Source organism: Chlamydotis macqueenii, chromosome 10 (assembly GCF_036417535.1).
Source record: "Chlamydotis macqueenii isolate bChlMac1 chromosome 10, bChlMac1.mat, whole genome shotgun sequence".
Lineage (NCBI taxonomy): Eukaryota > Metazoa > Chordata > Aves > Otidiformes > Otididae > Chlamydotis > Chlamydotis macqueenii.
Window position 1 is genome coordinate 22,735,583 of NC_141565.1, and position 22,840 is coordinate 22,758,422.

The 22,840-nt window shown below is 52.4% G+C and overlaps 1 protein-coding gene across 3 annotated transcripts in view; it reads right to left on the reverse strand.

The window, feature by feature from the left end:
• The window catches only part of SRGAP3 (SLIT-ROBO Rho GTPase activating protein 3), a 101,763-nt gene that overhangs the window by 51,161 nt on the left and 27,762 nt on the right, over nucleotides 1–22,840 (reverse strand). For all 3 annotated transcript variants that reach the window (XM_086755191.1, XM_086755190.1, XM_086755192.1), the window contains exons 2-3: nucleotides 6,479–6,671; nucleotides 2,971–3,133 (exon numbers count right to left, since the gene is read on the reverse strand). In XM_086755191.1, coding sequence (XP_086611317.1) covers nucleotides 2,971–3,133; nucleotides 6,479–6,671 — 356 coding nt within the window. The remainder of the gene's footprint in view (nucleotides 1–2,970; nucleotides 3,134–6,478; nucleotides 6,672–22,840) is intronic.

Below are 22,840 nucleotides of genomic sequence, written 5' to 3' on the forward strand. Positions count from 1 at the left end.
GCCCTGCGTACCCAGGGATGCTGAGGGAAGAAGAAGCTCGGCACCCGGCATCTTTCCTGGCAAACAACCACACTGATCAACTGCTTTCTCTATTATGCGCATCCTTGTACCCCAGATACTACATCCCTGCTCCTTTGCCGAGATTGTTTACATTTACATAATGAAAGCACAAAACACAAAACCTTCCAGTCCCTCCGTGTACCCACGGCATGTCACAGCCCATTAATAAATTCTAGATGGGAGGAATTAAAAGTGACATCTCTGGAAAAAAATGTTACCCTGATTTACCATCAAAGAGCAATCTACAACAAAACGGAACAGCTGAACCACGGCTGCGGATGTCTTTAACCCTTCTGCAGCCAGTTTATTTGCCCATAGCCCCCATGGTACAGTGTCCCCAGGAAGAGTACTTCAGGCACTTAACTCATCCTACTCAGAACCAGAGCAGATAAAATCCTGAAGGATTCCTCCTCTGAGCAATCTCGGACCAGCTGCAAGGCTGGCATGGATGTCTCCAAAAGCCTTTTAGCAGGGTGCTCTTATTCCCGCACACGTGCCCGAGTTCTCACCAAACGCTGCTGCCAAGTGAGAAGCGCAGCCCCAGATCCCCTTTGGGCACGGTGCGCATTAGGTTAAAAAAACAAACAACCTGCCTACCCCCAAAAGCGTCAGGCACCCTATCCACATTAAGGGCAAATGGTGACACAAAACAAGGCCTTATCCATGATTTAGCTGATCATTATTTCCAGGGACACGAGAGATCCACTGCAATTTAAACCTGAAGAGACAAATGCCAGTGAAATCGCAGGTCCCCACAACTCTGCTGTGAAGCCTCCTTTGATTAAAGCAGGCGCTGGCTTTGGCAGGCTGCAGATGGAGTCCCTGCTGCCTCACCTCTCCTGGCAGAGACTGGGGAGTGAGAAACAAGGAGCAACAATTTTTACAGAATAGAAAGTGTTGTGCCTTAAGAATTAAAATTTAAATTCAAAAAAGAGGGAAGGAGGGACTATGGAAAAGCAAACACAAAGAAATAATTCTGCTGAAAGGATTAAATACTTGTTCATCTTGTCCTGGCTGAGGACAGACTTACTGCAAGACAACCACGTCAAACACTATTTCTGCCCTTGTCTGAATGCTGACTGGATTTGCCCTGTGGTTCAAAGTGAGAGGTAACATTCACAGAGCTAGGAGGGGTAAGCACAAGGATAGTCTTAATATACATCTCAAAAACAAGTTCAGAAGAAAATATACGTGGAAGGGAGATTTTGAGACAGACTTAGAACGGAACTAACCAATAGATCCCAAATCTGTCCAATTTCTGGAGGCCAGGCCAGGAAAAGGGACGATGTCCCATATCAGATCAGCAAATCCAAACCTGCCCTTGTGGTTTAACTTCTAGATCTGACCTATACACTAGAGGAAACTGGCCATAAAAATACCACATTAAATTTACTCTCCAGCCAGGCTAAAATGTCAAGATAACCAATGATCTGAGAGCCCTACTCCTGTCCGGAGAAGCAGGCATCCCAGCAGGCTCACCTGCTCACTAGCCGCACTTCTCCAGCTACCCCTGCTGAAAACAAGCAACAAAGAAAAATATAAGAGCGATACAGCCAGCCGAGGTGTCCACCTAGCCCGGCAGGGTATCCCTGAGGGTGACTGCTAGCAAATGGTCAGAAGCAGAGGAACTGGGCCAGTGATGCCTCCGAGCACGTTCACGAGGTGACGAGCTGAGGGCTGCGATTCCCGAGCTGATGTTGTGCCGGCAGCAGGGCCGGACGGCTGCCGGTAGGGAACAACACTCCTTCACCCTGTCCCACTGCCCGAGGACTCGGGTTACACCACTGGCTTTCAAAAACATGCTACGAGGCAACAAACACAGCACTATCCATAATACTGGAAATGTAATACTATATATCGTACTAGTGATGTTTAGAAGTCTTTCCTTTTCGCCTTCCCTCTCTGCCCGGCGCCTGCTGACTGCCCACGGCTACGCCGCCAGGCACGGCGAGGTCCTCACTCCTACAAACCGCCTGTGACTCTTCATGCTCTTACCACATTACACACTGCCCCTCATTTTCACCTGAAGAGTCCTGGTTCACCTGACTGCAAGATTCCTGCAAGTCTTTGATGCTCATTTTTCACTGGGATATCATTAATAATTCTGTATCATCAGCAGACTCTGTCATCTTACTATTCATCCTTTTTCCAAATAATTTATTAGGAACTCCACTGAAATTCCCCTTCCTTTTGTTCCCTGTCTTTTAACCAGTCATTAATCCAGAAAACAACCACTCCTTATTCTGCAACAGCTTCTTTTCTTCATGAACTTCAGTGAGGAACCTTTTCCTAAGCCTGTAAGACATCGAGGGTACTGTGCCAAGTCATTCACATGATCACTGGCTCCTGGAAATACCTCCACTGGATTTCTGAGGCATGAGTCTCCTCTTCAGAAAGCCACGCTGACTCCTCTCTTGGATCTGCCTACATGCCTGTCATTCTGCTCTCTACTAAAGTTTCACCCAACAAGTCTGTTTTTAAAGTCAGGGTGCTGATCTGTTCTCCAAGCCTTCCAAGAGCCTTCAAAAAAAAAGTCAGCGTGTTTTCCACCTTTGTGGCACTGATGCCAGCTTAGGTCACACCTCACTGCTAGTCGCTTGACAGTTTTATACCTCAATTTCTTTAAAATTCTTGGATAAATATCACTTGGAAAGACTTAAGTGATAGCCCCTGGTACAGATTTGCTCTGCACCATCTAATGACAGTTCCCTTGGGTAAGGCTCCTCAGGGCTGCTAATACTACCATCGCCCCCAAGAAAATCTCTAGTCTAAGCGTTTCCATAATGAGTACCAAGATAACAAAAAAAAAAGTCTCAGTTTGTGTAGAAGTCCACAATAAGCTTCTACTTTAGACTAAAATGCACGGATGGATCCTCACTGAGCAGAACACTCCATAGCTGCTGCGGTTACCTTTTTGAAGAGCCTGATGACATCCTCACTGATCTGCGACAGCCGGACAATGACGTTGTTCATGAAGATGTCATTCAGGGTGGCGTGATCTCTGCTCTCTCGCCGGGTCTGCGTCAGAACCAGGTACCAGCAATTCACCGGGGAAAGCAGGTGCTGGTCTTTCCTGGGGAATTGGAAACAAAAATCAGAAAGGTCACATGAACAAGTCAAAATGTAATCTTCAAATGAATGCTATCAGCGTATCAACGTTGCCTCCCTCCACCCTATACCTATGCTAGAATCCGTCACACCCCCAGAGAACATGTGAGAGCTCCTCCCGGCTGCCTCCCCTCCCCACAAACCACCGCAGCACCTGGCCGAATGCCCAACGGTCCCTCGGGCCCCTGAGGGAGAGCCAGCCAGCCGCTCCCGCACAGGGCTGTGAGCGCGACGGCCTGCTCCGGCTGGCTGGGAACCCATCTGTGCCCCTGCTCCGGTTTCCAGGAACTTCTTCCCGAGTTTCCTTCAGCCATTCGAGCACTTCCCTGCAGGGACATCCACTGGGACACGAGCACACATACCAAATCAGACCCTTCCCAAACCAGGCGCTCCAGAAGATGGTACAGGAGAAAGCGAGCCCCGGCAATCCCTTCCATGCTTTGCAAGGGAGAGAGAGTTTTGCTTCTTTTTCCTGCTATGCACTGTGAATACGGCTGCCACTCCCATTTGCCAGGCAATCTGTTGTACCGCATTTAGGCCACTGAACAGTGCTGCAGAAATCTTGTGCATCCAATGCTAACATGAAGCGTCTGTGCACAACGTGAATATATTCGTGTACGCTGAATATTTACAACGGTCTTAACCCAGCTTGTGCTGCAGACAGCAAAGCAATCGCTGTGAGCGGCAGCAGGCGTCGGGGCGGGTGACCTGAAGAGTCCTAGGAGCCAGGCAGCACCCTGCGAGCAAGCACATCCCCATCCGGCCCCACTGGCGAGACCCTCCTGAGGGGCATCCCAAGACCCTAACGCACCCAGAAGCCAGGGGTGGTCAGAAAAACTCGCTTTTGAGGGAAATTTCAGGGAATGTTTCACATCTGATTAGAGTGTAACTAATTTTGACATGTTCCATCTCAACACAGAGAACCTGCCCTGCTTTCAGTACTGAAGCAAACCATCCAAAAGGGAATCAGTTTCCAGAAATGATACAACTGAAACAAAACACTTCACACTGTCCAACTGAGACACTTTGGGATAGATCCTCTAACTGAGGCAGCTCCTCCTCACCCAAGATGTTCTCACCCATAGCGCTGGGGCTGGCGCAGCCCACCCCACCACTGAACCCACGGAGAGGAAGGCACGGTGACTCCAGAAGATCTCTGCGTGCACGCCCAGACACAGCAATTGCACATAAAAGCGTGAACGCGCCTGTCAAGCCAGCATCACCAGGACCAGCCCAGCAGCAGCACCGCAGCGATTACCGCTGTCACGGGCTGGGCACAGCCGCTGCACACGGCTACCCACGGACAAAGGAAGGGCTGAAGGTGCCGTGTTCCCCAAGTGTCACAAGCCTCCTCAGAATAACGACATTCATGAGCGAGCCAGGGAAACACAGTGCAGATGAACCAACTAAAGGGCAGGTACAAAGGAGAGTGGAAGAAAAATCTCTGAAGGGATTCTCTCTCAGCATGGCGTGAGCAGTGAGGACTTGGCAGAGGCGCGCACCGAAATCAGGCTGACCCTGCTAGCACCATCAGTGCCACCACAACCACCCGGCACTCATGCCTGGGCATTTTGTAGAGGTGGAGACTCATCGTCACCCGCCGATACTACACCACCCAGAGCACCCTTCCAGTACTGGGAGCACAACAAGCAATGGGAGAGCTCTGGTACCGCTCCCAGCCGATGGGCGAGGCACACGCACGCAGGGAGCCTTCATGGGCTCCATCTCTGAACGAGAGCCCCTTCCCAAGCCCGTACTGGCCAAGGCCTTCAGTCATTCCCTACACACGGCACAGCAGCATCAGCCCGGCCCCATCCAGCCAACAGGCAGCAGTCAGCTGCAAAAAGAGCAGACAGCATTTGAATTTTGAGCAGACTTCCGCATAAGACAACAGTAAAGCCTTGCTCACCGGAGAGATCAAGTAAAGAGATTAAATGGGATTTAGTAATACGGAATAAATAGGATTTAGTAATGTAACTGCAGAAATTGCTGCTCTTGCAGCTGAAATGGAAAAAGAAAATCACAAGGGGCTAGAGAAAGAAAGAGACTGTAAAAGGCAGGGGCTAGCAAGGCTACGTGCATCAGACAAGCAAAAACCTCAATTTTCTGGGAAGGGAGCTGAAGAGAGGCTGCAGTCTTTGGCCACTGAACTGAATGACACCAGTTTCAACTTGAGCGAAGGCCATAATCCCAGCTGGGAGAATACCTCATGGACACCGCTGTCAGAAAAAGAGACATGGCTCAGCACCGCTCAGGCTGCCCAGCGAGACCGCCGCACCTCGAGAGACCGCTGGGAGAGCCAGTCATGGCAAGGAAAACAGCGAGTAGCACAGAGGAAAAACCTGGCATCTACCAACACACATGTGCAGAGATCGAGCATCGTCCTGTGGAGCCCAGCCCGACACCTCCGACCGGGCCACTCGAGTGCACCCGGAGAGCACGGACCAGCTCCTCCAACAGCGACAGGACAGTGGCATTCACAGCAGCCACGGCCGCCAGCCAGCCATGGTAACGGCACAAGCTCACCACAGAACACAGTCATCTCCAGCCTTAAATTCCACCTCGAGTTGGTTTCTTTTTTCTTTTATCTCATCTCTTTTGTTTTAGTCAAGCTTGAGAGTACAGCTAAACTGAAAGGAGGCTGCTTTTGAAAACTTGCAAATATTCACACATTCACGGATTTTACAATTTGCATCATCAGTTCGAGTTTCACACAATTCCAACATCCAGTTCATATTTCCTACTTCAAAGCTCTGTTTCAAAATATTTCCACTGTGGATTTGCCCAGCTTCAACACTGTACGACTGTGTACACAGAAAACATACACACTTCATTTTAAAAACTAAAATAAATTGCATCTCCAGAAACTGCTTCCAGCCTGTAAGCAGATCTGCGTGCAATGTGAAACACTGACATCCAACAATCGGACTACAAACAGAAACCAGGGTTTGCGAAGTGGGCCTGCCGTTATTTGCACAGTCAAATCAGGGTCCAAATTCAAGCCTCTCAAAAAAATCAAGGGGCTTGACTCCTGCATAGTCCATGACTCCTATTTTCATGGCACTGCTCGAAGAAGCGCACAGCAGTCTAACTCAGGCAGCACAGGTCAGTAACACTGTGGTGAAAGTCTTGGACAAAGCCATTTCTGGCTCTTTTTGTGAGCCCTACACACTGATACGACAGATGAGGTCACCACTGATGCTAGGTGGTTTATCCTGCTTTTGGTCTGTGCAGCCACAAACAAACATCCAGAGCTCAAGGCAGTCTCTGTCCATTTTGCACCATTTTGCCCCTGGAAACACCGGCTTACTTGAACTGATGCTCCCTGGAGCTGCGTATCTTGGAGGAAAAGCGTTCGGCCAGTTTCTCCAGGCTCCTGGAGTACTCCAGCTCGATCTCAGCCTTCCTGCGGAAGAACTCCTGCAGGTCCTGCAGCAGCTGCAGGCGCGACTCCGACTGCTGCTCCAGACATTTGAACTGCTCGACCAGCTGAGTCCGGATTTCTGCGTGCACACAGGAGAACAGAAGAAGAAAACACAACGTCAGCAACAGACACTGGCCAGGAAGGCTGGCTTCCCTTGCCCCTGGGGCAAATCGCACAGGCGCTGCTAGAGCAGGCTCCCTCACAAGCCTCTGGTTTAATTCAAGGCTTCTAAAGCCAATGGATTTTTTTCCAAGTGAGAGCCGAAGAATTTCATTCACCGGGCTCACATTAAAACCTTGTTCTTTATCAAAACAAACAACAGCTGCCTAAGCACACAGAGAGCAACCCTGGAGCTTTTCAATTGCCTTTCTGAAACTAGAAAGTGATCCTTCAATTTATCTAGTGCTACCTGAAATCCCGTATTCTTTGCGTATAAACTGACATGCTATTTCCTGACAAGCGATCATTTGAGCGCCTCAGAGGGGCTGACAAAGCCCTGAAGGAAGCCGGCACCGTGAACGCGTGCTCCTCGCACCCACGCCCCGCCGCGCTGCCAGGTCAGCGGGGAAATCAGACTTGTCTTTGGCCCAGAGGCTTGAAAAGCCTTTCAGACCCTCCAACCTCCAGCTCGCAAAGCGCCACAGACCCCATCTGTCCCAGGGTTTTTCTGCTTTCTCGTAAGGACCTGGGGTAAGAACATGAGTTTGGCGGCACCAAGGCTTACCATTCCAACCAGCATCACGTCCCTGCTCAGACAGTGCCCAGGCCACAGCTTTCTCCCACCACCTTACGAGCTTGTAGCGCATTAACAGCCAGCTCCCAAACCCAGCGCATCACCAAACGAGGCAGAGCAAGTGCCCACCACCACACGTGCACTCCGCGCAGCTTGGGGATTTCGCCGTGCCGCAGGACGGCGGGCTCTGGCGCGCTCCTGGCCAGCCCGCGCCGGCCTGGCAGCGGAGGGAGCAGCTCCCAGCGGCCTCCTCTGGCCACCGGCAACGGGAGCCCAGGGCACTGCCAGCCCCGCCGGACCGCAGGCACCTTCCGTGCAAGCCCTGGCCCATGCTCCCGCGCTGCGAGGGGCTGCGCGGCCGCCCGCGAGGGTCACCGGGGCAGACTGCAGACGCAGGCTCTTAGGCAGCTTCCTGCCTGGACCTTCTGCAGCTCCGGGAGCCGTGCGTTCTTCAACTGCCGGTGCCAGGCTGCAGCACGCCAAACCATCACTGCCTACGCGAGAGGAGGACGCAGTCTGTACTAAGAAGTAAGTCCTAAAACTGGTAAAGCTCTTTGGCAAGAGGGCTAGACCTCACCCTTGGTTCCTTCTGCAAATTCAGCACGGTAAGATGACACACGGTAACTTATCCGCAAGAGCCACAGCAAACTAACACCACCGGTACTGCCAGAGCACACGTGCATGAAATTGCTGCGTCGTGATGGGGAAGCTCAATGACCTGAACCAAGACAACACAATGGTGTCATTCCGATGTGTGATATAATCCTGGGTACGTGCATACAAATATATATACACACACATACACACAGGGCAGGCCAGCCCTACCGGTCCCCGGCCAGCATCGGGCTGTCCCACAACTCCACGGCTACAGCACAGCCCCATCCGGACAGTCACCGCTCCGTACTGGAGGCTGATTTGATACAACTATTAAGCAATGATCACGCAAAGTGCTGATGAAAATCACAACAGATTTACAGACAGCTTTAAGCTCTTTAAATCTGTGAGGATCCCACATGGAGGAGGTTACAATTGCCATTGTAAGAATCTGATATTTTTCAACATTTCTTTGTAGAACAACTCCCATGCGAGCCCTGCCACCCGCAGCCCGGCAGGTGGACGTGGAGAGCCGCAGGAACAAGGACACCTGCAGCGATCTCATTACCGGGTAATTTAACGGTGGCAGCAATGGGACTGGAGGCTGCAGGCCGTGTGAAGGTCACCTAAAAAGCAAAAGCTCCTTGGAAATAGGGAACGCTGAACACTCCAAAGTTACTCAGTCACCTTGTGTGGGATCCTCCACGGGCCCCGCTTTGACAGCGCCTCCTTCGTGTCCTTGGCACTTTACGAGAGGACAGCACAGTTGTTCATGAAAACCCATCTGAGGCCCACACAGTGTCGTGGTGCAGCCGCACCGCACGCGGCCTCTACCAAAGCTATTCTCCATTTCTGGAGTCTGGATAAGCGTGTAACCACCCTGCGGTAGCCAAAGCACCCCAACTCGTCTCTGACCCACATCCCTCCCATCTCCAGGCAGGAGGACGCGGGCACGGGAGCCGGGAGGAAGGGTGAGGCGCAGCAGGGATGCTCAGCACCACCGCTGCCTCCACCCAGGCGGTGCTGCACGCGCGGGGCTGCCCCGCGACTCGCGGCATCGGCCGCACACGAACACCAGCCCTCATTCACAGCTGAGCCACAAACTCCCTGAAATTAAAGGCAATGCCACTATATAAGCAACGCTAGAAATAGCCTTAAAAAAAAAAAAATAGAATTGTGGCTGCTAGAACACAGAAGAAATTAAATTCTCATTGCAAATGAGGTCTCAGAGTGTCTTCGCCTTTACTTGGGCACCAAAATAAGCAGCATCCCGTTCCTACGGTATCCAGCACCATGCCGGACAGCAGCTGCACACCTCACAAACAACCCTGCCTCTCCATCCCATTCTTCACATTTGCTCCCCTTGCAAGGGCACTTTCTCCAGAGGCAGAGGAAGGATGCTGCAATGCCACACAGCAATATTTAGCCTGGTTTTGCTAGAGCTACGCAGGAATGCCCAGAGGAGCTGAGCGGACCTCCAGAAAGCAGTCAGTCATCACACCCGAAAGCTGGTCCAGTCCTTGGTAGCTGGGACTCCAACATTTGCTGAAAAACAGCCTGGGCTTCACAGAAAAATCACATGTACGCAGCACTGCAGCTTTGATTTCACCAGGAAGACTGCTCTTCAGGGGCTCTGCATTGTGCAAGAGCTGCGACGCCTTATGGGACCAATGGGAGACGGCCACCTACGCAGCCGTGGCTCTGCCAGCTCCCCTGCTTTCCACCGAGCGGAGCCAGGATGCGGGACGGCAGGCTGGTGCCGTCATCCGCCCAGCTCGCGGGAACGGCTGCCCGGGGTACGGCACGCTGCCACGTTTCAGCGCCGCTTCACGCACACCCCCTTTGGAAGGCGAGCGCTTTCCCCTCACACAACTTCTGCGGTTAACAACGGCGCTCGCTGGCGCTGAGGGCGGCAATGAGTAACCGCCTTTGAGTTAAGCCTCCTAAAAACCTGCTGCTACGCTCCTGCAGGATACAAAGGTACCAGTTTCATAACAAAACATTTTTAAAGCCTTCACATTCCCCTGCTGACAAGCGTTTCCTTCCCACACAAGGTCAGTGGAAATTTCATTACATCCCATATGGATTTTACATTCCCTCTCCTGCTGGTGCCAACACAGGACTGGCTTTACAGCTCTGCTCTCCTGAGCAAGTTTGATATAGCGTTTTTTTTCCTAAAAAACCCACAGATTTGATCTCTAGTTCTCTTTTCTTAGCGGATTACAACCCAAGGTGGTCTCCGGAACAGCTCTTAACAACCCTGACAATGCACAGAAATACAAGGAATGTCAGTAACGCTTCTGCAAGCTTTTCTGTTTCCTAACTCTTCCTATTTTTTTCCAGATCTGAGCTACTGCTGCTCATTTGATCTTCGTCCCTGGCACAACGATTTCTCTTTGACTCTTGCAGGGGTCATTCAAGGCAGTTCAGACAACAGCCACAAACACAGACTCACCAAGGCTCCTGGAGCTTCCACTACCCCCTGCTCCCAGTAACAGGAATTTGCAGTTGGTGCCCATCGGACCCACAGCCAGCAGCCTCTACGGTGAGCTCGGTGAGGGTCACCGCCTCCTGCACACTCATCACACACTCGCAAGCACAGCACGAGCCTCAGCTCGCTCTCCCCCATCGCCCCACGTACCAAGGATTCAGCAGTGGCAGGTCAGTTCCACTCTGGGGCACCCAGCCATCAGACAGGCACATTTTGACTTTCGTCAACAGAACTTCTTTATTTCTGCCACTCCTGTAATGCGTTGCTTTGACACTTTAACCTTCCCTTGCAGGAAGATTTTTACACCGAGGGTGACGGAATCCTGGTCCAGGTTGCCCAGAGAGGCGGTGGATGCCTCATCCCTGGAAACATTCCAGGCCAGGTTGGCCGGGGCTCTGAGCAACCTGATCTGGTTGGAGATGTCCCTGCTCCTGGCAGTGGGTTGGACTGGGTGGGCTTTAACGGTCCCTTCCCACCCAAACCCTTCTGTGATTCTAAGCTTGCCAGGGTGGTGCCATCCAAGCACGCAGAGGCACAGGGCAGCCTCTCCAGACACGAAGAGCCCACCAGCCGCGGCCCTAAAGCCACTCGGCTACGAGCGGCCACACAAACAAATGGAGATGGCCACTGACCCCAGGAGCTGTTGCTGCATGTTAAATGGAAAAGGTCTGTGGGAGAAAACAAAATCAAGGGCTGCTGGCATCAGTAATGCAGAGACAGCAGCAATAACAGAGAAAAGGACATTCTTCAGCGCTCCCGAGGTCTCCGTGCGTCAGCCGCTCACAAGCACAGCCCCCGACAGCGCCTGCGTTGCCGCTCCCCTGCTTCCACCATTACTTTGCTGCTGCATTTAAGAGGCACCCTCCTTTCAATTAAAATGAGCTTGCTCTTAAGTAGTCTTTTCAGATAATTGTGAAAAAAAAACAGGCAGGCAAAAAAAGGCTTTTTCTGCCCTCCGTGCCTGCTGCCTAGGGAACCGGCAGGAGCACTGGGAGGACATCCATTTTCTGCCGCCCGCGCGGAGGAGGGGGAGACCAGCCCCACCGAGGGAGCAGCCACCATTTGCTGTTTGATCCCCACACTTTCCATCCTCTGCTCTGACCCGGCCTGGCCACGCACCAGAGACGGAGAGCGCGCATCCCCAGGGAGCCCAGACCCAACAGGCATCTGCCAACATCCAGGGTCCCACCCCGACAGGCATCAGCCGAGAGTCCAGACCGAAACCCACCCCATCTTTACCAGCACTGCTTGCAAGCAATCCGCTGCCCAGCAGCACCAGCACGAGCTGATCAGTCCTGTTTGTCATAGGGGGCTTTTAATTATAACCTTCAACCAAGTGCCAATTATGTTTTCCATGTTAGGCAACTATCTCCTCAGTGCCTGACCTCTAAACCTGAAACTCTGGGAGACAGAGCTCGAAAGCAGAGGACGCTCACCGGAAGAGATCACTAATCGTGCTGCCGTCTCTAGGCGCTCAGCGATGTGTCCCGTGGAGAGCCGGCTCCCAGAAACAACTGGAGTGAGACAAGCCCAGAGCACGGCAATCGGGAACAGAGAAGTTCACGTTTTCCTGGGCTATGGTAAAGTCCACAAACAAAGAGCTAAACTGATAAAATCCTACTGGTGCCTGCCATCGCTCGAGGATTGACCTCCTCCTCCCTGCTCCCTGGCAGCAGCTGTGCTCTCAGGTGAAGGTTTCATCTGTGTTTCTGAGCTTGGAATTTATAGGAACTGCCAGCAGAAATCGATAAACAAAAACCTACCAACCTCCTTTAGGAAGAGCTGAAAGCTTTTGCCAAAAAGCAGAAAGCAAAACATTAAATAAAATCGTGTAGCTGGTCATGTTTCCATGGTAGTCTGTCTAAAATGCTCCCATGATTTAATTCACAATATATGAAACCACAAACAGTGCCAAAGGAGAACACAGCGAGCCACTCTGCAAACAAGGGTGCTAAAAAGCTCCTCGAGTCCCTCGAACTCCACCGGCTTTTGAGATGTGCTGCTTTCTTCCTCCCAGCTTGTTTCGTTCTGTTCGTAAGAAAGGAGTTTCCAGCGTGAGCAGTCCTCCTATTTAAAATGCAGAATCAGAGGTGGAAAATGCAAGAAATACGATTTCCTCAGCTCTTCTGAAGCACAGCGGCAGGGATGTTGGAGAAAACAAAATTCCTTGGCAAACCAAGGAGAGCAATAATACTCAGGAGGGGCTGCGCTACCGCTGATCCAGCCGGGAGAAGGAACATCTGCAACCAGCAGATCTGGGGTTTGCCTTTTGTAAATATTTTCAAATCAATTACCCGTATCGCAGCCGACGGCGGCTCGTGGTTCTTCAGCCGTGCCCGTAACACGTGAGATGTCAGCAGTGATCAGGTTCCCCGAGGAGATGCGCTCCAGCCCTGGGCCCGGCAGCCTCGCCGGGGCGCGGGCGGGACGGCGACCATCCATCCACCACCACCCCCAGAACCACGTTCAGCACGGCCCAACGGGGGAGCACGGCCCTGCGCCACCCCAGCAACAGGCCCCGCTGTCACCCAGACCCTGAGGTCCCAAATACAGCAGAAGGCGCTTGGCAGACAAAGACCCCCAAAAACGCTCACATCCTCTGAAAGCCAGAGAAAGGCGTCCAACAGCGATGGAGGGGACGCAGAAGTAAAGCAAGCATGACCACCACAGCCAGGCCCTCGACGCAGAGCGCTGCACACGGGCCAACGCGCTTGAGTGGGGATAAGCCTGTCCTTGAGGGCCCCATGAACCCGCAGCTGGTCAGGGGCTTGGCGGGTGGCATGTTTGGCATTATGCCCCGTCCCGCATGCCCACGGCCCTGCCGGCTGTGGCTGAGCCCCGTCCCCCGACCCGCAGCAGAACAATGAGCGAACCCCGTGCTTACGGCACAAAGCACACCCCCAGGAGCGGCAGGGTACCGAGACAAGCTGAACCTTGGGGTACTTCTGTTGAACTTCTGAAGGCTCAGACCTTCAGAGCTCCTGGAGCTCCTGCACTCACCACCACGGCAAGACCAGCTCTCGTGCCCTGAGGGAGCTCTGCATTTGCGTTGGAAACCGATACTCACCAGTGTGCCAATGAAAGGGTAAAGTGAAAGCACTTTCCCAAACTTTTTCAAGACTTCAGAAAATCATTGTTTCGGTTAATGTTGACATCTCGGCCAGCAGATCGTGGTAAACCCCGTTTTTTCCTCTCCTAGGCTGTCCACCTCCTGTGTTCTCCAGCGAGGACAATGCTGGCAGCCATGTGCAGAGCCCCAGAACGATGACGAGCATCCGCATAGCATACCTCTGACAGCACGATGACGCAGTGCTTTACAAAGCACAAAATTATTTGGGACAAATCGTGGCCAGTTTGAGTACTCGTATTAGAAGTAACATGCTTATGTGGAGAGGTCAAGATGAAGACAGCACACTCAGCTCCAGTTCATTATTCACGCACTGCTACTTCGACCGGGCCCACCCTCAGCTTGCTGACAGATAATTTCCATATGGTCTCATTTTTTAAATATAACAATTAAACTCTAGATGAATGCCACTAGATCAACACCACTTTTACCAGGGCTATTCCTTACTACTGTTATTATTCTTCACTTATTCCTTGTGTCCTCATACAGTTCACATATTCTCCTGGGCAGGAGAATCTCCGAGTTTCAGGCACTTACAAACGCCGTGCTGAAATCCTGGCTGGTGGCAAAACTCCCACCAGCTTCAACTGAACAGGATTTCGTCCCTTGGCAGCACATGGAGTCAGACAATCTTGTTCTCCAGTAGTTATTTTGCAAGTCTCCCCCACTTCCAGTAACCCCTGGCTCCAGTACTTCTCACGCCAAATGCTGACAAGGGCCAAGCCCCTCAGCTGGCATCAGCCTCAGCAGAGGCCAACACCAGCGCCAGTACAGCGCCCATCAGCGGGGCACTGCTGCTCGAGAACCGCTTCACTCACCCTCCAGCACCCAGCTCTCCTCAGGAAGCCACCGCAGCAAAGGCAACAGCTTAGGCCAGATTTAAGAAAACACCAGTATTTTTTTTTTCCCCACTATTCACATTGATATTCAAAGCACAAATGAAAGAGTCATAACATTTCTAAAACAAAGAAACTGATTATTGTTTTTTACTTGTATATTTTAAGAACATAAGTTAGCAAGGCATTCCTCATGAGAAGAGCAGATGTAGGAGTAGAGCAAACCTGACCAGAATCAGGTGATGGCCTTCCCGTACTCTGTTAGAGCTAACAGCCATTTCTGTTTCACGTTCACCGGCGCTTCGGAGGGGAACTCCATCTCACCAGAAACAAAACACCAGAAGTCACCTACCTTTCTAGGTCATAAAACATCTTCCTAGATGACAAACAAGCCTACTGCCACAAAATAATTACAGACAAAACGCGAGCGGTACGGCAGCACAGGCTCCCGCAGCAGCAGACTGCACGCACAGGGTTTGTCTCACCCAGGCGTTTGCTGTTGTGCAGAACCGGAAATTAAAATCATCACTGGCTTTTAAATTAGTCAGCAGTGCCACGGAAAAAAAGGAAAAAAACCACGACACGGATGCAATGACAACTCTTCTCTGACCTCTCACTGAAAATTTCATAGCGTCACCCTTTTCCCCAGGAAACCTCTCAGATCAAACCAACCTTCATTTCAGCAGACGCCACGCTTACGAGAGCGCTGACGCAATGGCCACCAGCCACAAGCCCTCCCACCAGTCGTAGCAATAATGGACGGCAGAACCGGCCCAGTTCATGCACCCAGACCACCATCACTTTGGAAGTAGGAATGTTCCTGAAAAACCAAGGTTTTGCTCAAAACAACTTACTGGGCCTGAGCTGCAGCATGGCCAATGCTGAACTGTTTGCTGAGTGTGCACCAGTGCTGCCAGTGGACTCCTCCCAGTCCCTGGAGGTGGTCTGTCCAGGCTCTTTCACACTCCAGTTCATAGGATGAAAGAAGCTTTCACAACCAACAGAATTACTTCCATCAGCCTCTCCACCCCATCACGACAGCACTCCACCACCACCAGCAGCAAGGCCGATGCTTCTTTGGGCCGGAGGTGCTCGGCCCGCTTCACCACGGGAGATGCCCCTCACACCAGCCCCTCAGCAGCCCCTCGATTTACGCACAGCAAAGGCAGATGAGGACAACTTCTTGATGTCTGAGAACAAAGATCAAAGCTGAGGTGGCAGCAATGAAGTCTTGAAATCATTACAAATAAGCTGGGCAAGCATTTAAGGACAAGGAGCCAAAGCTCTCCTGAGAGCCTCTGCGGCAGCGGACCTGGCACGTTGCTCTCCACGCATTCCCGTTTCCTCTCTTCTGACCCATGCACACGACGGCAGCTGCCTCAGCTGGCGAGGTGGTTGCTGGCCTGGCTGACGAAGAGGCACCGCTCAGCAGCAGGGACAAATACGAGTTTTGGGAGGAGCAGAGCGCCCAGCTCTCTTCCATCTGCACGCGGCATTGCCACGCGCAGGCAGCTTTGCCCTGCTAGGACAGCTTGTGTTCCTTGGACAGGGAAGGGAAGAAAACCAAAAACCAAACAAATAAAACCAAAAACCAAACAAATAAAACCCAAACCCAAACCCAAAGTTTATTCTTAACTCCAGCTGAGCCTCAATACCAAAACCCTCCATGGATAAAGACTGTCTGACAACAAGTACAATGGTGTGTCACAATTACGTTAAATTTAAAAACAGAAACAGAAATTCAAACCACACACGCGCGCACCAGATGGGGAGCGTAAGCCCACCGTCCGGGGAGCCGACCGGGAGCACCAAACACCGACAGGCGTTTCTGCCGTCGGCCGCAGTGTCCCCACACTCTGGGAACACCGACCACAGCAGAGAGCGGCCACCGCCCCAGGCGCTCTCGGCGCAAAAAAGCATCCTCGGGGCATGCCTTGGGCCACCCTTTCTGAGACCAAGGAGAAGAGGAGGGCAGGTTTAGATCAGATATAAGGAAGAAATTCCATACTGTGAGGGCAGTGAGGCCCTGGCGCAGGTTGCCCGGAGGAGCTGTGGGTGCCCCATCCCTGGCAGTGCCCAAGGCCAGGCTGGACGGGGCTGAGAGCAACCTGGGCTGGTGGAAGGGGGCCCTGCCCAGGGCACAGGGCGTGGAACCCCATGATCTCTAAAGTCCCTTCCAACCCAACCCATTCTATGACATGATTCGACAACATGATACAAGGCAAACCCGCTACCAGGAGAAGGCCCCCTCGGAGGAGGAAAGGCTGCCGTGCCATGGAAGCAGGCTGGAGAGCAGGAGAGGTCCCCAGGAGCAGTACGGCTCATGCGACCCGGCTGCTATGCTTTACCACAGACAAAAACTTATTTTGATATTGCTTGCTGACTATAAAAATTAGCAAAGGGAAATTATTTCTTAAAAAAAAAATAAATCAATAAATTAAAGAGTTGAACTCCAGAGGCAAAATATCTTCCTACCAAGAAAAACAAATTCAAGTTTGGACAAAAATCACCCAGATAAATCCATAAGCAAAACTGGTCCTCAAGTGAATGTACTGCAGATTTTTCCACGGGGCGTCAGCTGCTCCATGCACTGTCTAAATGCCAGCCCCTAATGAATTCAATGCGCTGATGACTGCACTGTTTTCTAAAGATCTTGGCAAGATGCTCAGCATTATTAGAGAAGAGAGGAAAAACAGAGCAGAATTTAGTCATTTAATACCCTGTTTTCCAATAACTGAAGAAACATCCCAGTCCCATCGAGATAACTACGCACAGTTCCTTCAGAGGCAGGGTGATGACACGGCAAGGACTGACGGGAAGGACCGCCAAGTCCGTGTGTCTGAATCCAAGCTTCCTGTCTGAAACATTTCGGGGTTGGAGTTGTTCACAGACCCACAGGATGCTGCAGGTTTCATGAGTCCCTCAAGAACGGAGCCAGTTCTGTCCTGCCCCAGCAGGGACGCATCACTCAGAGCTCCGGCACCTCTTCTGCTGCCGAGGACCAAGCAGTCCCAGGGTAGCGGTGATGCTGAGGGTGCAGCTGGACAATGACCTCACACAAAATTTAGGAGTCGTGGATCCCACTTTCCTCACTCCTCCCTGTTCAGATATCTTTGGCACAGACCTGTACTGGTTCAGTAGCTCTTGATAGACTATTTTTCCATTTATCTGCCCAGTCACCTGCTGGAAGGGGTGAAGCTCCAGCCCAGAGAGCAGCCTGCAGCAGCAGCAGCCCGATTCCAGCACCTTCAGCTTCCACTGGCCAGTAACATCATCCTTCTTGGTGACACAGCTTCGTATGCCGAGACAGTCAAACTGCCAGTGTGCTTTGACATTTTTTTCTCCCCATTTGTGGAAACAAGGTCTCCAGCCTCCCTCAGCCACCCGAAGACCCCTGCTCTGATCTGTGGGCTGTTGCAGCACTCCAGCCCAGCTCAGCTGTGGCATGAACCCCCACTGCAAACACCATCACTTCTCATCCTCGGCCCCGCTGTCCCCTACCCAGCACGTGAGTGCCGAGAAGTCCATCGCAGCCGCGTGTCCTCTGACCAGATCTCTGTTGGAGCCACAGCGGTGAAAGCGGGGACAGACGGTGACTTCAGCCCAGCTCTCGGCGCAGTCTCGCCTCTAGACTGGGGCTGGTGGACAGAACTTCTGCTTCCTGGCCCAGCTGCAGATCTGGTCAAAGAGCAATTCAAGAGCAACTGAACAGTTGAAACCCGTACGCTAACACGGGTTTGCCTTTGCCATAAGGCCTCCTCTTCAATTTCAGTCTCAACAAGGTTTGGCCAAAGGTTGTGTGAATAGCCCAGAAAAGCCAACCTTAAAAAACAGGTCAGGACACTGAATTATCCAAGTTAAAAATTTTCCTCCTTTTCAGAGTAAACCCTCTCTTCCTGGAGAATAATTCTCCTCCTTCCTTAACAAAAACTGCCGTGTCAGTTAGCCAGAAATGACAATGTAAGTAACTCAGCCAGTCCCTTGCTCACCACTTCAACTAGCTAGGCTCTAACATTCAGAGTCAGGAAAAACGTGACATACTGCACCTAAACCACCACTGGGACTACTGCGGGATTACTCCAGTGCTGCTGAAGGTGGAATCCAGCCCAAAGGAATTGCAGCACGAGCACGTTTAACCAATCTCTTAAAATACACCTACTTTCTGCAGCCGCCTCTGAGTGGTGCGGAGCATACGTTAGCAGAGATGTGCCTGGCTGAACGGAAACGGGCAGAGGCAAGGGGGAACCAAATGAGAATTCAAATCAGCCTTGGCACGCAAAAACCAGAGCAAACCCACGGGCTCTGTGTGGATGGCAGCTCTGCGGGAAACGATGCCCTGGCCAGCGCGGGCGGCTGCGTGGCCAGCAGGCACCCCGCCAGCCCCGGTTCGCAGTCAGAGGGGACCAGGTCTCGGGAGCCTGCTCCGGCCAAAAGAAATATCTGCAGCAACACAGGAGAACCTGTTTCCACAGAGCGGTTTTCCAGCAGAGCTTTGCACTTTTCAGGCCATTTAGCAGCGGTATCTGAGCTGGCTTTCTCAGACCCAGCCTGGAGGAACTCCCAGCACTGCCTGGCACTCAGCACAGGGCCTGTTTTATTTCACTCTGTACCACAGAAACTGAGCAAATTAACCCAAACTGGTTCTTTTCCCTTCCTCTCTCCAGGAAGGGCAGGATGTGCGCAGCTGGAGCCCACGCAGCAGGTATTACCCCGTCCTTGTCAGAGAGACGTTGAAGTGGCTGACCCTCACTTTCGAGCTGTGGTTTACCACAGGAGTTCCCGCCGGGACCGCGGTGCAGGGCTGCACCACGAGGAACCCTGCAAACACAGACAGGTCCAACCGACAAATCCCCTACTGCTGTCATCTATGAGATTGTTAATGACCCACTCCAGTCACACCCTTTGCTGACATCCCTGCTTGTCTTCTATACTTCTTTCCTTTATTTAATTAACCCATCCCTGTAAACACTGGATTTCTCCATATTTTCTTTCCTTTACTCCTCCTCTTCCTAGATTTTGTGATGGCTGGGCACCCGGCTCTAAGCAGAAACCACGCAGACCACAGCAAAAGGTATTATTCTTTTTGCATTAAAGAGAAGAAGCACTCTGTGACACCACGGGCCATTCTGCACTAAAACTTGCAGATGCGCAGCGTGCATTCCCTCGGCAGCCCACGTATCCTCTGCGAAGCACAGCAAAGTTACGCACAGGCTGAACGGGCCACGTCTGTCTCCACTTTTGTCTGACGGCGAGCAACACCGAGGAAGCCAGTCTCATTTTCTCCCTGACACACCCGGTTGTCTGGGCTACGTGGCCCTGTACAGGTCACACTGATGCACGGGGAGGGACGCTTTATAGGACTGAGAGTGGAGCGAGCCCAAGGAAATGCCTAACAACACAAGACCAACAGCCCCGCACACCCATCGCAGGGCGCGGGCCCGGGGCACTGGGCTCAGAAAGGCTTTCCCGCACCCGGTGCCCCTCAGCGACCGAACCGGAGCTCTGTGGTGTGGGGCTACCGAGCTGCAAAGCAGAACGCATTCACACCCGGAGAAAGACAGAGAGCTGTCCAAGAATGCGAATCACGCCCCAAGTCACTGAGGTGGAATACAGGAGAAGATCATTAAATAGTTCACTTCAGCCCCTCGCGTTCCTTAATCCAGACACGGAGAGATTTCACAGGCCATTAGGAGAGCGGAGCTTTGCAGCCCGCTACCAGAGCTCGCCTCGGTACCGCAGGAGCCACCCAGCCTCTCGCACAGCAGCGACAGGATAGCGTTACACGCAGAAGTCACGTCAGATCATCCCACAGCGCCTTCTGGCCTGAAAAATCCGTGCTTTTGTGGATCTACTGGATCAACTCTCTTCCAGGCTAATGCTTTGCACCCCTACATGCATTATAAATGTGTAATAATGCCTTAAACAACTTTTCATCTAACATCTCAAAGCACCCCATGAAGTGTAACCATGTAAGCCTCAAAACCCCTGAGAAAGGGAAGGACGACCGCACTAATTTTACAGATAGGTTAAAACAAAGTCTGTCCTTCCCTGGACTTCTCTGCCACCGCTCTGTCCCCCTGCATGCCGTTCTGCAGTGGGAACGAGCCTGAACTTCGCTCTAAGGCCAAACTGCTTACCATCTGAGGACACAAAAAATGACAAATACAAACAAACTGCCAAACAGCAGACTCAAATTTAGGAGCGTGTAGAAATCATCATGTCTGACAACAACAGTTACCCAATTTCTTGTATTTGCTTGATTTAATGTTCCCAAAAATATCAAGGGCAACAGGCTTTCTGCAGGGACGTGCCCAGCACTCCCCAGTGATGCCAGCCGGGCGTCACACCCCTTCCCACGGCCACAGAGGGAGGGCCCCGTCCCAGCCAGCCTCAGGGGGCTGCCCACCTCACCTCTTCAGCCGCCCAGCAAAGCAAGACGGGCTGGTCCCAGGCACAGTCAACCAGGAAAAGGACAACCCTAGCCAAGAGTGCTTGTGCGGTTTCACGAGTTCAAGGCTAAGGCTGGGTGTGCCCAAGGTGAGCTAATGCCCGCGACAGCCCACGAGCCGGTCTCTGCTGATGGGAAAGGACAACCACCACAGACAGCAGCCTGAAAGCCGTGCATGAGTAGGGGAGAGCTCAGCAGCACAACAGACAGATCGCCACGCTCCAGTCCTACTGCTCTGCATGGACGTGACGATCCCGCTGCAGAGGCTGAGCCAAGTACAGCGCTCTACAAAAGAGGGAGATAAAACGCAGGGAGTCAACCTGCAAACCATGCTAGAGGAAAGGTTCAGGGTAGAGAAGCCCGAGTAGGGCTGCCCTGGAGAAGGTGAACTGTTGGACGGTGTAACCCACCACTGGAGCACTCCACACCCTGGTGTGAGAAATTCTTCGGAAGGCAACTTATACACCCTACGTACCTGCCTCTCCATGCAATCCCTCACGCTTGGTGGGTGGAGCACCACACGTACGTCAGGCTGCCCAACACTTCTCGTTGTAAGTGAACGCATGAATGAGTGAGAGTACACGTGAACACCCCGCACACACGCTCTCCATAAATACGAACCAAATTTCACAAGAGACCAATTGTTCTCCACTCTGTGGCAAGCGTGGATGCCTTGTGCATTAGCTCACGGCTCATCCAGATCCCAAGGACTGTTACAACTTTTCCTTAGGGCACCAAAGTGTTCCCCCATTTTAAAGTTTCGACATCCCATGACGCGTGAAGGGCTGAGGGCCACGCGTGGGATCAGCTGAGTTCATGTCCTGAGCCCGCTGGGGCGCGGGGACCCCACCTGCGAGGACATGAGCCCAGCAGGAGCAATGCCAAGGCCGGGACCAGCCCCTGCTCAGCAGCTCCCCAGAGCACGCCGAGGCTCTCCAGCTGCCACCACGAGCTGTAAGGCCGGAGGAAACGCAGTGACAGGAGCAGTAACGCTGAATACAAAGCGACACTCTCCCCCTGCAGCCAAAGGAAGCGGTTGTGCTTACCTCACTCAGCTTCTGCGACGCAATCGCAACTAAAACGTGAAACCTCCCACTGAAACGCCCGAACCAGTGGCTCTGTAAGACAGACTCGTTAGAAATGAAGGTACTGGGTGTATCCCACAGGAGAAGGGTTAAAAACCACATCACCTGGCAGCATAACTGCTGTGCACAGACCCAGGCAGGGCAAGCCAGGGACGGCACGGTACCAAGTGACAGGTTTAAGAAAATCACGCCTCCAGATAAAAGGAGGATAAATGCACGTCCTGTGCATCTCCAGGGGCTGATTGTGCTTCACTGGAAGCTCGTCCTGATCACCTAGAAACACTGCTCTTCCCTGTGCCCTCAGTTAATTGTCCCCACTGCACATTTGCAATGCCAGCACAGAAGAGACGTGTCGAGGGCAGGCGCAGCTTGCTCTGCCTGCTGCCCTCAGCAGCACACAGGCAAGGAAAGCCTCAGCCGCTGCCAGGGAGCCAATGGTGCTGCGTCCTCCAAAGCCTCTGCCTCAGAAGAAATAAGCCAAACACCAGCCCAAGGCTGACACTCCTCTTCACTCCTCCTCCTTTCCTGGAAACAGCAGAATATCAGAATAGCAAGGGAAAACCATGCCATGATCAATGAAAGTACACTGTCTGTTCCTCGATCCAGCCAGCTCGGACGCTGCAGAGAGGAAGCACAGAGATAAGGAGGAATTTCACCTTTCGGTGCCTCTGAGAGGCGAGAGCCAGCACAACGCTCTGCGACATCTGCGAACCCAGCCTCAGACCGCACAGGCAGCTCTGGCACAGGAGAGAGAGAGGGGACAGACCTGTTTTGGGCTTTGTAAAACCAGATGAATACGGTTCTGATTGGGGCCCCAGTCTCTGCAGATCCTCGTCCCTGGGGACAGACATCGCACGCTCGCGGAGGACAGCAGCACCTGCTCCTTGCTGGAGCCGGGACAAGCCTCTTGATCGGCACGCGAAGGCAGAGACCC